The following is a 14,096-nucleotide window of genomic DNA, read 5'->3' on the forward strand; positions in this document are numbered from 1 at the left end:
GGGGTCACTCCTATTGGTCACTCTGGTCCAAGACCTGTGAGGTCACCAGGGCCAATATAAGGAGAGGTCTGCCTAAAATCTCTCTCTTCTTCCATCCCGCCGAGGGCGGAAGGCTGCTCTCTTTCTCCAATCCTTCGAGGGCCTGGCTGATCCAGCTTCCTTCTCTATCCAACCCACAACCGGAGGTCAGAGGTGCAGCTCCCAGCTCACCCCTCTCAAGGAAATCTCCTCGCCCTTCAAGCTCTACAAAACTCCTCGTAGCGACGCGATGTCCTGCAGGAAAACTTCAACCAGCATCTGAGCACACGGCTCGACAGAATCGCGAATGCAGAACTCTACGACCACCAACCCAGGAGACGTCACAGAACTGCAACTGGACTGCAACTTCTTTTCCCCTTTCCCTCGGACTGGTAACATAATCTGGGCTTAATAATTTTTTTTTTAACGCATTTAACGCATGCGCAGAAGGACCTTCCAATTCCGCCGCCTCTGCATTACGCCGGGTTCACACCGGACGCGGAAGCGACGCCGAAGCGAGGCGTAAGCGCAGCGCCAATCCTCTGGCTCCCATCCACTCCCATGTTAAACCGCAGCGCTGAACACACCGGAGGCTGAAGCGTAGCGTTGTGCCGCGGCTGCCCAGCGCCGTGAAGCGATCGTTTCGGCGTCGAGTCTATTTTTTCCGCTTGACGCGAGCGTATCGCGACAGGAAACACACTGAAAAATGATTTTAAACGATATAGATGACATATTTTATATGATATAAATGATCAAATATGCATCCCATACTTTGTATTCACGTTCTGTTGTCTTGGAGTTTAAATTTTACCACTTTTACCAACCACATTATTTAATGTCCCCCTCTGCCCATCCACTACAGCCACACAAGCAGTCATAAAGATAAAAAAGAGAGGGGGGGGGGGGGGGGGGGGCTACGTATTCTCCACATAGGCTTGAGTGGAGAATACGTAATTTACCCTCGACACCCGACATTTACCGGAGCTAACAGCGGAGAAGTTCTTCAACATGGATGACATTAAATTAATCATTGAAGTGGAGAAGTAACTTGAGTTGTTGATTCTCAGCATATGTTGTATAAAGACAACACCAAAAAAGACACATGTTGGGACGCTGTTGCAGTTAATGTTGGAGCAACAAGTAAGTATATGCTTGAAAAAAATGATTAAATGCCGATTTTACTGCAGGCTGATAACAGCAGAAGTATGTGATATTATTAGTAATGCGTCGCTACCGCGTCCGGTGTGACCAGCCAAGCGCCGGCGCGCCGGGGATTAGCGTTTACGCCACGCTTCGGCGTCGCTTCCGCGTCCGGTGTGAACCCGGCGTAAGTCGCCGCTCTAATGCAGTCAGACGGCAGCTGCCATTCAAACAAACAAACAACATGGATAATTCTGATGAACCTGAGGACCTTCTGGACGGGAAGATCGTGTTCGCAACGCGAAGCATGTGTTGGTCGGCGAGGGGCGTTCAAGTGGAATGCGCCAAACCAGACTCACTCGCCGGACACATTGTGCAAAAGAAGCGGTCAGCTTTACTGTCAGAGAATTTGAACAAGTTAGTTTGCCTCACCAACTGGCTAAAGACCGAGTAGCTAAGAGGGCCTTTAGAGGCATTAGATTGTATCATGGTGTGGTTAATGGTTGTGTGACAAAAAATATAAAAAATGTCAACCATCCTATGGCTAAGCAGCTCGAATAAATTCTGTTTAATTTAAAAAAAAAAGTTTTATTCAACCACACAATGGCTAAGGAGCCCGAATATTGTTTAGGATTTAGATTATATTAATGTTCCATATGGAAAAGCAATGATAACTGCTGAAGAACTGCTGAGTTGCAGCACAAAAGAAAAGTTAAATGTCATAAATCTTGTTTTCACAAAAATATTCGGAGAAAATCGGTAATGTGATTAATCATGATTAATCCATAGAAACCTGTGATTAATTTGATTAAAAATTTTAATCATTTCACAGCCCTAATAATTATACTACGCTAAGCAAGACTGTTTATTTGATCGGTGTGTGTTTATAAGTTTGATATATGCTGTGATGTTGTAGGTATGAGTTAAATGAAGGTTAATGGCAGTTAGGCTCGCCACAGGCTTTGTCCCTGACTATCATTATCTGATTAACATACACACAGACACGCATAACATCTCACCAAGTTAAACCTTCCCCCTCAGCCGTAAAGCAACGGCCATAAAGCAACCTCAGAAGAAGGGGAGGGGGGGCTCTTATCTTAGGGACCATTTTTAAAGCATGCTAATTTACATTCACACACACACACACCTCCTTGTTAGTTAGTTTGATTGTTTAGTAATTTGTGTTTTTATACTTTATTATGTTCATAATAAATGTTCTTCTTTCACAAATGTTCTGTCATTAATATTGCATAAGTGAATCTTGCCAACTGTTACACTGTTAAGAACTCCATAAACCTTCATTGTCCATTATATAATCTTTAATGGTAAAATATTGAGATTTCTAATTGAACTAGATCTAAATGAGACTGATCTTAATCAATAAATTGGCTATCTTTTCCCTTCTATGAAGGGTGGTGCCCCGCGAGAACTTTAACCAATTAAAGTTATGATTTAATATTAATATTTTAAATATTAATGTTTTACATTTTATTTTGATAAACAAATTTATTGAGTGCATAAAGGCACACCATTCTATGGTAACACTTTTTAAGCACTATTGCACAACATATATATATATTAAATTCTGCATATGAATATTTATACTGATATGCAAATTGTCTTTGCTGCCACAATTTCCAAATTCAAAGCAAGTAAAATGTATATTTGATCAAACTATTAATATTGCTGTAGTATTTATTATTTGTTATGAAGTAAATTTTTGGAATTATTACTTTTTAATCAATGGATTATTTGATGTATTAGAGAGAACTCTGCTGGCACCGCTCTGATGAAATAGTTACCGTTCCTTGAGATTTTGAAGTCAAAGCAGCAAATTGAGTTCATTTCTTTTTGACAGAATGGCTCTAACATGTATTGTTAATCAGATCTTTTCTGCTTTTTGTCTGTGCAGCGTCTTTGACTGAGGCCCTGCGATGCCTTCAGGAACCATTAGAGTGCCAACAAGATGTGGTGATGTTAGCCTGCACAATCCAATTATTGTCGTGTTGCTTTTCTAAATGTGTTTTGAACTGCTTTCAGAGCCTCAGAAATCACTGGAGCATCCATTTGATCTTATCTAAGGCATTCGTGCTGAAGTGAGCCTTCAACACCCTGCAGACTTCTTCAGATCTGATCTGGTGCCCTGTCTTCTGTCACGCTTCTTTTGTGTTTTCATGCTATGGAATAAGTCACTGAGTAAACCCTATTAAATTCAAATTTGTATGACTATAAACTCAGCTGTCAGTCTTTGTTCACATCTTACTCTTTTCTCCTGACACCGTCCATAGCGCTGCGTATCGCACTCCTCTTGGATCTTGGCGTGGTGGATCGCTCGGACTCCGAAGGGGCCGGTATGTTCTCTGGAGGCTTTTCATCTTTAACTTGGGATCAGAACCAGCAATAAAGCATTAATACAATCGACACATATCCGACAACTTCACCTACTGCACTCACCGAGCACTTTATCAGGAACGCCTGCACATTTGCATACTCATAATTATTGTCCAATCATGCAGGTACCGGCCAGGAGCTTTAGCTATTGTTACATGACATCTTAGTTTTAAATTGTTGATCCTTTTTCAGACACAGTTTGCCTACAATGTTGTGAACAACAGAAAAATGGATGGAAGCAAGAGGAGATGCAGATTGGAGGTGAAATAACTGGGTTACAGTTTTTCCGATAACAAGTCTTTACAACTGTGATGAGCAAAAAAGTTTTTTTAAGAAAGTACAACTCGTGAAGCCTTGAGGCAGATTGACTACAGCAGCAGAAACCCACATGAGGTAGTAGTGGACACACATTCACCAGCGCTGGACAGAAAAAGAATGGAAAAATGGGGGCGGCTGAGGCTCAGCAGGAAGAGAGGGATCTTTGACAATCCCTCCAAACTGCTTTCTGGAGTCTCCTTGGGCGAATGAGACTTGTACAGTGAAGCGCCTTGAGTGGTTAATATAACTGTAAAAGTACAGCACATTTACATTTTACCATTAACCACAGCCTGGTCTGATTTCTAATGAGACTGCAAATGACAGGGTTGGAATTTGACGACAACAGCAGGAATCCATTGACCAAACCTGCCTTGTCAACAGACCAGGATACTGCTGGTGGTGTAATGGTGTGAGTAATGTTTTCTTGACAGATCTGGGGCCCGTTAATACCAATCAATCTTTGTCTGAATGCCAGAGTCGACAGATCTGCAGAGATTTTATGATGCAATCCTGTCGACATGGAGCAGAATCTTAAGGAAATGCAGAATCAAGGCTGTTTTTTGAAGCCGTTAGAGACACTCGGTGTTCCTAATAAAGTGCTCATTATTGATCATTGACAGTTTTCTAGATCTGTGTATGTGAGTGGTCGGACTCACTGATGGGGCTGCTCAGGATCGTCTGTTTGATCACGTCGGTGCCCGGCGCTACCTGCTCAAAGCGCTTGGACCGTTCCTCCAGGAACCACTCGCCTGTCACCACCTTCAGCTCCCTGCAAACACACAGACTGACTGAGAATTCAACTCCTCAAAACACCAGGTCACACTGTTAGATGTTATCATCATTTATTTATTGGTGTAATCAGACAAAACCCACTGAGAACAGACAACCAGTAATATTTTAGGTGGTGCTGAATAATTCCCACTGTAGCAGAGCTGGAAATGTTTCACAGTCAGAAGTCCTGCCATACATTTTTCCATCATGATGTTTGTAATCTTGAATTTTTATCGAAAACATTTTTGGAGGGATGATGATTAAACTTTAAAATCATTATGAAAGCTTGTGATGAAGTCTTTTTTGGCAAAGTGGTATGGATTATCTGCAAAACCATTATATCAGACATTAGATGTTGCATTGGTTGTTCTACCGAATAATTGTCAAATTGGACGCGTTGATGACAGGCTGGGTGCTGCAAGACTTATTAACTCCTTAAATAATCTTTCATCCCACAAAAATGAGGTTGACATTTTCACCCACCAGCATTTCACATTATGTTTTTACAATGGAAGAATCTCTAAATCGCAGAATTAAACACTGTTTTAATGATACTGTAAGAGTGGTGGTAGTTGCCATAGTAACAGAACACGCCTGTAAACGGAGCTCAGAGGGCGGAAGAGTCAAACTTTGAGTGAAACAGCAGAGTAGCCGTTCAACACTTGAATGCCTCATTAGCAGAAATAACTGTCAGAGAAGTTAACAAAGTCAACACAAAACAACAAATAGCAAATACTTCAGCTGAAGAAGATGTGATGCATGATGTCATTTGTGAGTCTTATTAGATCTTTTAAAACTAAGAAAATAACAAAATTTGGGAAGTATAACTAATGACACTCATGTGTGGATCGCATAAATAAAATCCCTATAAAATGCAGCAGTGAACCACTGGTATAAATAAATGATAAATAGCTCTCAAGTGTCTTTAGGTGGATTTTTACTTTAAGCCTTGGAGAAGCTCCCAGCAGCGAGACACCTGAGGCTGCCAGTGACAAGCAGAGCCAGATGTTGTGTCATTTACCATCTAATCCAAACCATCTGGTCTCCATTCGTCTTCCAAACACTAGACATCGATTTGGTCCCTGCAGGCATCGCACTTACGTGATCTTGGCACACACGTTGCACCTCCACTGGCGTTCCTGGTGGATCGTAACCCGACAGTTGTTGCAGACCCGCAGCTGACACTCCTCGCAGAGCTCCCCGCGGTCGAAAATCAGGCCCAGCGTCTTCAGGCAGCGAGCGCACTGTCGCTCCCCCAGATCCTGGGGCCGACGGGTTCCCTTCCGTCTGATCTCCAGCAGCTCATTCTTCAGCTTCCTGGAAAAGGAAAGAGGAGGACGTCAGGAGTGATGTTAAGAAAAGTCAGAGTGAGGGGAAAACCTGTGGAACTGGAGTCCTCACCGTATCCTCTTCTCCTCTCGTTTCCTCAGTTTCTCGTCTTTCTGCAGCACCTTCAGGATCATGTCTCTTTCATGTTCCAGCAGAAAGGAGAGGTTCAGATCCTTATCAGCCTGCTCCATTGATCCCTCAGTTAGACGCAGGCAGTCACAACAGCCAGCAGCGATGTTACATGAAGGGAGTCAGAAAGAACTACATCCTGATACAAAGTGCTCCGCGTTCTGTTCTGCTAACGGTCGGGTGTTTCTTGTTCTTTGAGTGCCGGCATAGCCTGAACTTCCCCAGCTACTGGGGAAGGAAACTAGTGTTTCCTCGTCTTCCAATCTTCTGATTCCTAGAGAAATCTGACGAGAGACGACCACTTACAGGAAGCCTAGAGGAGACACAAAAACACAAGGAGAGGCCAGTGAAACACATCTGAGGTTAATAATTTAGTAGAAACTGTAAATGGATCAGAAGCAGTTAATAAGTTGTAAATTAAGAGTTCCCAGAACACAGCGAGGGTGTTTCAGCAGGTTAGTTACAGCGTCAAAACACAGACCGTTAATAAAGATGGACGACATTACCGCTCCACAAAAGTGAAGCTAAAGCGTCTCTATCGCCCCCGGGTTGCTGGCTGCAGAAGATTTTATTTCATGTCATGACTGAGTCTTTTAAGTGGATGTATCGATGGGACCTCCATAACTCGTATCCACACACTGATCAACATCCTGATTTCATCAAAAGCACAAGCATCTGTATCCTGGATATTTTGGCTTCATTTTTGAACAATGGGAGGACTGGGCAAGATGGCACTGTTGGTATTCAGGATAGTTCAGCTTTCAGGAAATGAGACATCATCCATCTAATTTAAATACAGTGTAGGAGTGCATCAAAAACCCCACAATGTCTGGAGAACATTGGACAAACAGAACCGTCATAATGAACGAACCATGATTTGTTTACATTCACTAAGTGGACCAGTCACGATAATCAGCAGGGGATGAAGTGGTTGTTTAAGCCTGGCAGCTCCCTCTGTTTCCCCTCACCTCCCTGTTGTTTCCCTTCTGTCTGGATCACTGTGATTGGAGTAAAATGGAATTATGGCTGAAAATTCCCTTCACAACCCCAGAGAAGCAGGTCGACTAAGAAACTGAACCAAGTCACGTGGTCTGTCTGCTTGTCTACTGATCTCCTCAAGCGTCCCACATGCTTCAGGCGTCACTATTAGAGCAAAGGGACTGACGTCTCTGTGTCACAATCAGATATCAAATACATTCAAAATATAGGCAACTAGCCATTTATGAGTAACCCTTATAGGTTAAAAAATGTGTTCGAATATGGAAGGTCCAGTAAAAGTCCAGGTTAATGTGCTTGCATGAATTAGAGAAAGATGATTTGCCGACGTACAAGGAAAAGGACAAGTAATTGGAAGACATTTGACGGCTCCACAGCATCTTAACAACCGTCCAATTAGGCTCCGAGCCTGACATTCACATCGACATTTCTCAGCTTCCATTAGCGAAGCTCCGTCCGATATACACAGCAAGACGTGTACTAATTATGTGCACACCTGCATGCCAACGCTATATAGCTACGCTACATTAATTTGGCAGATGCCTCTGTATGAAGAGACTTATTAAGCAAGCCTCTGCAGGGATCACAAAGTCGGCCCATCAGTTGGCTCAGACTGAAATACCTCATCAGCCATTGAGATGTGCTGTGAAATGGTGCACATAGCACGAAGCCTTTAATCCTTGGTGATCGTCAAAGGTTGATTTTGTGGTTTATGGTGAAATGTCTCAATAATTGTTGTGTGGATTGTAGACTCTTGTTTCCGCCCAACTATTAGCAGAGTTTTTGTAGTTAACTATCTTGACATATTTGTAGACACTATGACATATGGACGGGAGAAGCGACAACCCTTCGGATCATGGCTCTAAGAGCTGATGATGATAAACGATGCTGGGTAAAGCAATGGAAATGTCACTCCCACCAGTGCTGTGGAAATGCCAAGTGGCTCTGATTTCACATAAGGTGTCTGCGAGATAGAGATAAATTATGTGCTTTGAATGCCACACACACACATACACACATGCCCGAGCACATTTGCGTAACCAAAACCTTAACCTTAACCATGACCAATCCATGCATAAACCTCACCTTAACCTTACCTGGTTAATTATGATTCACATATTTCCCCTAACCTTAACCAGGACCTCACAAATAAGGCTTTGCTACATTAGCTATGAGCTGTGGTCCACATGAGGTCTACTGGTCCTGACGGGGTCGGTGTTCGTGCTGGACAAAGCGTCCCACAGAGGAACAAAAACGAGGAGTTCACACACACACGCAGAAAAAGAGACATGATTCTCTATCACTGCAGCAGCTGAACAAGTTAACTGCTCTGAATAACCTGATTTGCACGAAAATAAGCTTCCCATCCCGTCAATAAACTGTGAAGATCACAAACTAATACAGGGTTATATGAGGAACTGAGGAGAGAGACAAAAAAATGAAGTTGGGAAATAAAAGTAGAATGAAGTGGAGGGATCTGCATAAGCCCACACCAGCCCCCTTCAGTCCTTCTTCATTACTGTCTCTTTCATCCTGGTCCTCTCTCCTCTCCCTCTCTTCCCTCCACTTTACATGAATTAGCACTAATGAACCGGCAAACATCATCCCAGCTTCATTTGCAGCCCGAGGCACATCATGACATCCACGATTATAGCATTTTAAACTGAGCTGCAGCTGCATTGTGGCCAACGAGGAGATTTTCCTTCTGTGAGGTAGAGAATTGATAGAGGAAATAACGAACACGCGCAAAAACAGTACCCTCGCATTTTATATTCACAACCACTTAACACAGTGATTGGAGATTGAAATTCCCTTTCAAGTTTTTTCTTACCTCCGCCAAGGAAGAAAGGTTTTCACCCCTGTTAGTTTGATTGTCAGTAGGATTGTGCAGGACCTACTGTTGCTGCAATTTGGTGCAGCTTGAATGAATTTAAGGAGACTGTTTGGCCTGGAGTTTTCATTCTTCACTCAACTATTGATAACGAGTGCAACAATGTCTTCCAGGAGAGAGTGTTTGGAAATATCCACAGTTGTTCATATCTCAATCTCAACAATATCACATCTCGTCCCTCTCAGTAATTTGGACTTTAAACTGGTGATGCACTGCCACTGATACCACTTCAACATATATCCAATACGTTAGTATCATAACAATGGGGCCAAATTATGGGCTCAGTCCACTTAATGAAATTTGACATTATTCTTATGTTGACATGTATGGGTGCTATGTGGTGAATCAGCTGCACACTGGTAAATGTGTATTTTTCCTAAGAGGAGAGCTAACATAATCTGGAGGGAGCTTAAAACAAATCGAGGTTATGACAACTTCCTCACAAGTTCTTCACATGGACATAAAGATGTACGAGGCGCCTCCACCTCCTCTTATTGAAGAAAATTGAAGCCAGAAGAGCCTGGATGTGGATGCTGCCATCTTGTGTTAATTTGTTTCTCACTTATACATGTGCCCCACTAATCAGGACCCAGTCTCAGCTGTTAATCAAGACATTTCACCCCAATTTGTATAGCATCAATTAAGTGATTCAAACCAAACCTACTGGAAAAACTCTTTAATTTAACAAACAGTGTGATGTGAACAAACTGCAATGAAAGAAAGCATCTTTGAGAAAAATGTATTTGACGTCTACTCGACTTTTCCCTTTTCTACTAATCAATTATTGTGAGTCAGCAATACACTGGTAGACCCATATTTAACTAAAGGAAGCTTAAAAATATTGGTCAGCAGTTTGGAGGTATGCTAACAGGTTTCACAGCTACCTGCAGAATATGCACATGCAATGTTTAATGGGTGGCAGCAGCACTTCAATTTATAACACAACTAACTTAAGCACTTGTATCAGATCGATACTTAGTGTTACTCAATAGTCAATACCCAAAGTCCAGGTATCAGGACTACGAGAGGCTTGCTTCCCTATACTTCAACATTAGGGATACACACCACTGCACAGACTGAAATAAGAAAAACTGAAATTGCAGGGTTAAATAAATTAAATCTAGGCCATCACAACCTCAGAAAAGAGATTGGAACAGCACGTGAATATCCTGGCAGCTGAGAAAACTGCGGGCACATGATCTTCCTGATGGACCTGACACACATGACTAACACTGGGTCAACAACATCAGCAAAGCAAAGCTAACATTTATCTGAGCTTCTATCATATTACAGCTGTGCTGCGAGAACAGAGTTTGAATTGTGTGCTGCAGTAGGCGTGGTGTCTGACGCAGCCCTCCCTGAGCACACACAGCGCACATTCCCGCTGCCGCGCTCTCTGCCCTGAGCAAACACCAGCGAGGAGACAGTAAAACTGCTGAGCAGGAAATGCTCCTGAAAATACAACACAGCTCAGAGGGAAGCACGATGACTCACGGCACCATCGACACAGAGTGAGAGGAAAGTTTGCATCTTCTCCACTACTCATACGAGCACGTTGTTCAAAGACATACTGCAGCATTTGTCACAACCTGCAATATCTGACACCACAGGTGTTTAGTAACCGTTGCATTTTACCACCGGTCAGAGTGGTGCTCACAGACAGCACAACCATCTGACAATTACAATTACAGATCACAGGTGAGCTGCCACAATTGGCATAAAAGTAAAGTAAATGTGGATGAGAAACATAAAACACAGTCATTACTAAACATTCAGCAGTCGCACAAATGAGCAGATAACCTATGAAGTCAGAAACCAGGGCCACACGTAGCCTCCAACAGCGTCTGTCCTTCACTACTTTAGTATAAGGTTTAATACTGGACTGTTCTTCCAGAAGAACCATATACGGTGTAAGATGACTCATTTTATTTTATTACCCTCTGTCACTGACATTACAAAGGGTCCACGTTTGTGCTTTTCACACCGGGTTATGCTCGGCCTTGGATGGGTGCACTCTGTGAATAGCTGCCCTGTCAGACTTATAGGATAATTCTGTTCATAATTTACATTTTTATTATCCGTTTTTCATTGCCATTGTCTGTGCAGCGAAAGCCTGTTATAAGTTATTTCTCTCTAATGCTGTCTACAAACCATTAAACAAACACATAAAATAGCCACATGTGCCGCAGAAAATAGTTCCTGAAAATGTTGCTATTTACTCATGTTTGAGTTGTTTTGATAAAAATGGCCTGAGGTTAATGTGGAAACTAAGGACACTTATATCAGGCAGAATCAGAGCTTCTTGACGTGGTTGAAATATCCACAATATTAATGTGGGTACCGTCAAATATCAAAACACAAAGATTTGTAAAGTATTCAGACCCTTTTACCCATTTTATTTTGTTGTACATTTAATTATAAATTGATAACATGTAAAAAAATAAAACGTCCCCATCAATCCATACTCGATAACCTATAACGACGCAGTGAAAGCATGTGTTAGAAACGGTTAATTATCATTAAACTAAATTATCTTTTAGAAAGGCACACGTGCATGCTCTCTAAAGGGACCGACACTTCACTGCATATCAGCATGTCAGCATGTGAGTTCAAGGAATTCCATGCAGACCTCAGCGATAAAATTGTTATGAGGCATTGATCAAGGCAAGGGCATGAAACCATTTCTAAAGCTTTGAGTGTTCCTCGGAGAACAGTAGCATCAATAATAATAACTGTGAGATGGAGGACGTTTGCAGCCGGGGGAGTGATGAGCTTGGTTCAGGGAGGTGACCTGGAGAGAACTAACGGAGCTTCAGAAATTGGAAAACCTGCCAGAAGGACACCCATCTCATCTGCACTCCTTCAATCAGGCCTTTATAGCAGACATGTCCTATTAGATTGTCAAATGTGTGCAAAAAAGAACTTGGGTGCTTTTCATTTTGTTATATAATCTTGTACTCTTCCTTATGTCATGTCAAAATGTCTGCTGTGAAAAGGGATTGTGGTAGACCCCCCCCCCCATGTTGAAGGATGGTGGTGGCAGCTTCAGGTTATAGTGGGGCAGCTCAGCATCAGGGACAAGGTTCACCTTTCAGCACGACAACAACCTGAGGCATGACGCCAAGAAAACACAGAGTGGCTTTGAGACAAGTCACTTACTGTCCTTGAGTGGCCCAGCTGAGGCCCGGACTCTAACACCACAGCTCAAGATCTGAGGAGAGACCTGAGGAGGCCAGCTCAGACGCGTCACATCAATGGGACGAAGCTTGAGAGGATTTGCTGAAGAAGAAATTGGGATAAACTGCTCAAACCCATGTGCTGAGCTTGTTACCCAAGACGACTTAAAGCTGTGATTCCTACCAAGGGGCTTCAACAATGTAGGCTACTGAATACTTTCTATAAATGAGAGATTTCCATTTTTTTTTTTTTATAAATGTGCTTTCACTTTGTCATCATGCTTTATTTACTCTGCCTTTTGTTTCTCTGCTTCCAAACCAACACAAATAACAACTGCTCAAAAAAAAAGGACAAACAATCAGCACACAATTGGTGATTCTTTTCAGCGGCTGTTTCCAAATTCTAGACCGGACTTTATACCTTGATCAATTTTATATATATATCTATAAATCGATATAGTCGCCATTTTGTAGTGGGATCCTATTCTCATTTTGGATCTGTTACAAAAGCTTTCTGTGAGATCATCCAAGTCGGGCAAACAAGGTTGAGAGAACGTTGTTTGGTGTGCGGGTATTTTCTTCCAGAAATGTGGGTCACTCCCGTCTTCTTCAAACGAAAAATGCATCAGCTTAGACTTCAGCTTTTAGCCCTGTCGGTTCAGAGAAGAGCCCCACGCATCTGAAACTCAGGAGATCCCTTTTGCTTTAGAGATCGTACATAAATCATAAAGTACCGTAGCTCCTCTTGCCTCGTATCAGCAGATTCTTCATCCCCAAGGGAGGACAAGGTTTTTCTAGATAATTTCCCCTGGCGTTACATTGTTTCGCATGTACACTAGAACACCATGCTTGGAGAGAGTAGTGAGTCCATATCATTAATAAATCAAACACATTGCCAGTTGCATGTAACAGACGTAGGCATGAGTCAAGGTAGCTTTTCTTCAAGATGATAGTTGGTTGAGCCTGCAGCCTCTAATGGACTGTGGCTTTACTAACTCGCTTGAATGTACAACCCCTAAATCCTGCAGTAATAATACACAGGATGCTGTACACACTCCTCTTGAATCATTGATGCGACACAGACGGCAGCAGACACTGATGATGAGTGGCAAGGAGCGTCTCTGGTGACCACTAAACAGCAGGTCACAACACAGGGTCTTATATGGTGCAGACACACACATACATTCAAAAGCATGCTCTAAGTGTAGGAAGCATCAATTATTCATTAATAGAAGTCAATAATGACACTTCACAGCTGTTTTCACCACTGCTATGGCACACACCACAAATACGAATGTACTGTACCTCTGATTGGCTATAACAAGGGCCGGCTTTCTGATTGAAATTTGAGAGGTTTGGTTTCTCTCAATGTTGATGTGAGGAGTAAATACAGTTGACGCTAAAGTCGCTTAATGACGCTAAAGTGGTTAGAGAGGTAAATAAATGCGGAGGCGTCGCATCGGCCAAGGTCTGCTGTTCTAGGTCATTAAATGATAAGGCTTTTCTGTTTTTTTTCTTGTTTCAACAAATAACATACATAGGACAAAACCAACTGTAAAATTCATCTCACTAGTCAATATGCTGCGTGTGACCAAAGCCTGATACTGTATCTTTGTCCTATTTGGCACATAAGCTCCGCAAATATGCCAAAACTATACAAATATTTGAGTGTTTGTGTTGTTGGCAGACATGTCCCTTGACTTTGAACATGGGTGTTCTATAATTTATATCATCTCACTCAATCCCACATAATTTATATCATCCTGTTGCTAAAAAAAACTAATGTGGATTAACGCCTGGCCCCTGTAGTTATGCAGCCCTTCTTAATAATTTTGGAGTAATGTCAGAGTTTTACAGTCATCTAATTAGAAGACTTAATCTGTTAAAACAAATTAAATTAGTTAGGTGTGACAGAAATGATAGTTGGTTCTGGATTT

The 14,096-nt window shown here is 42.2% G+C and overlaps 1 protein-coding gene across 4 annotated transcripts in view; it reads right to left on the bottom strand.

The window, feature by feature from the left end:
- sytl5 (synaptotagmin-like 5) overlaps positions 1–14,096 on the bottom strand; it is a 43,653-nt gene that overhangs the window by 16,883 nt on the left and 12,674 nt on the right. For all 4 annotated transcript variants that reach the window (XM_053439529.1, XM_053439530.1, XM_053439526.1 and 1 more), the window contains exons 2-5: positions 6,040–6,409; positions 5,740–5,955; positions 4,524–4,636; positions 3,422–3,539 (exon numbers count right to left, since the gene is read on the bottom strand). In XM_053439529.1, the coding sequence (XP_053295504.1) occupies positions 3,422–3,539; positions 4,524–4,636; positions 5,740–5,955; positions 6,040–6,158 (566 nt within the window). In that variant the 5' untranslated portion in view covers positions 6,159–6,409. The remainder of the gene's footprint in view (positions 1–3,421; positions 3,540–4,523; positions 4,637–5,739; positions 5,956–6,039; positions 6,410–14,096) is intronic.

This window comes from Pleuronectes platessa, chromosome 14 (assembly GCF_947347685.1).
Source record: "Pleuronectes platessa chromosome 14, fPlePla1.1, whole genome shotgun sequence".
NCBI lineage: Eukaryota > Metazoa > Chordata > Actinopteri > Pleuronectiformes > Pleuronectidae > Pleuronectes > Pleuronectes platessa.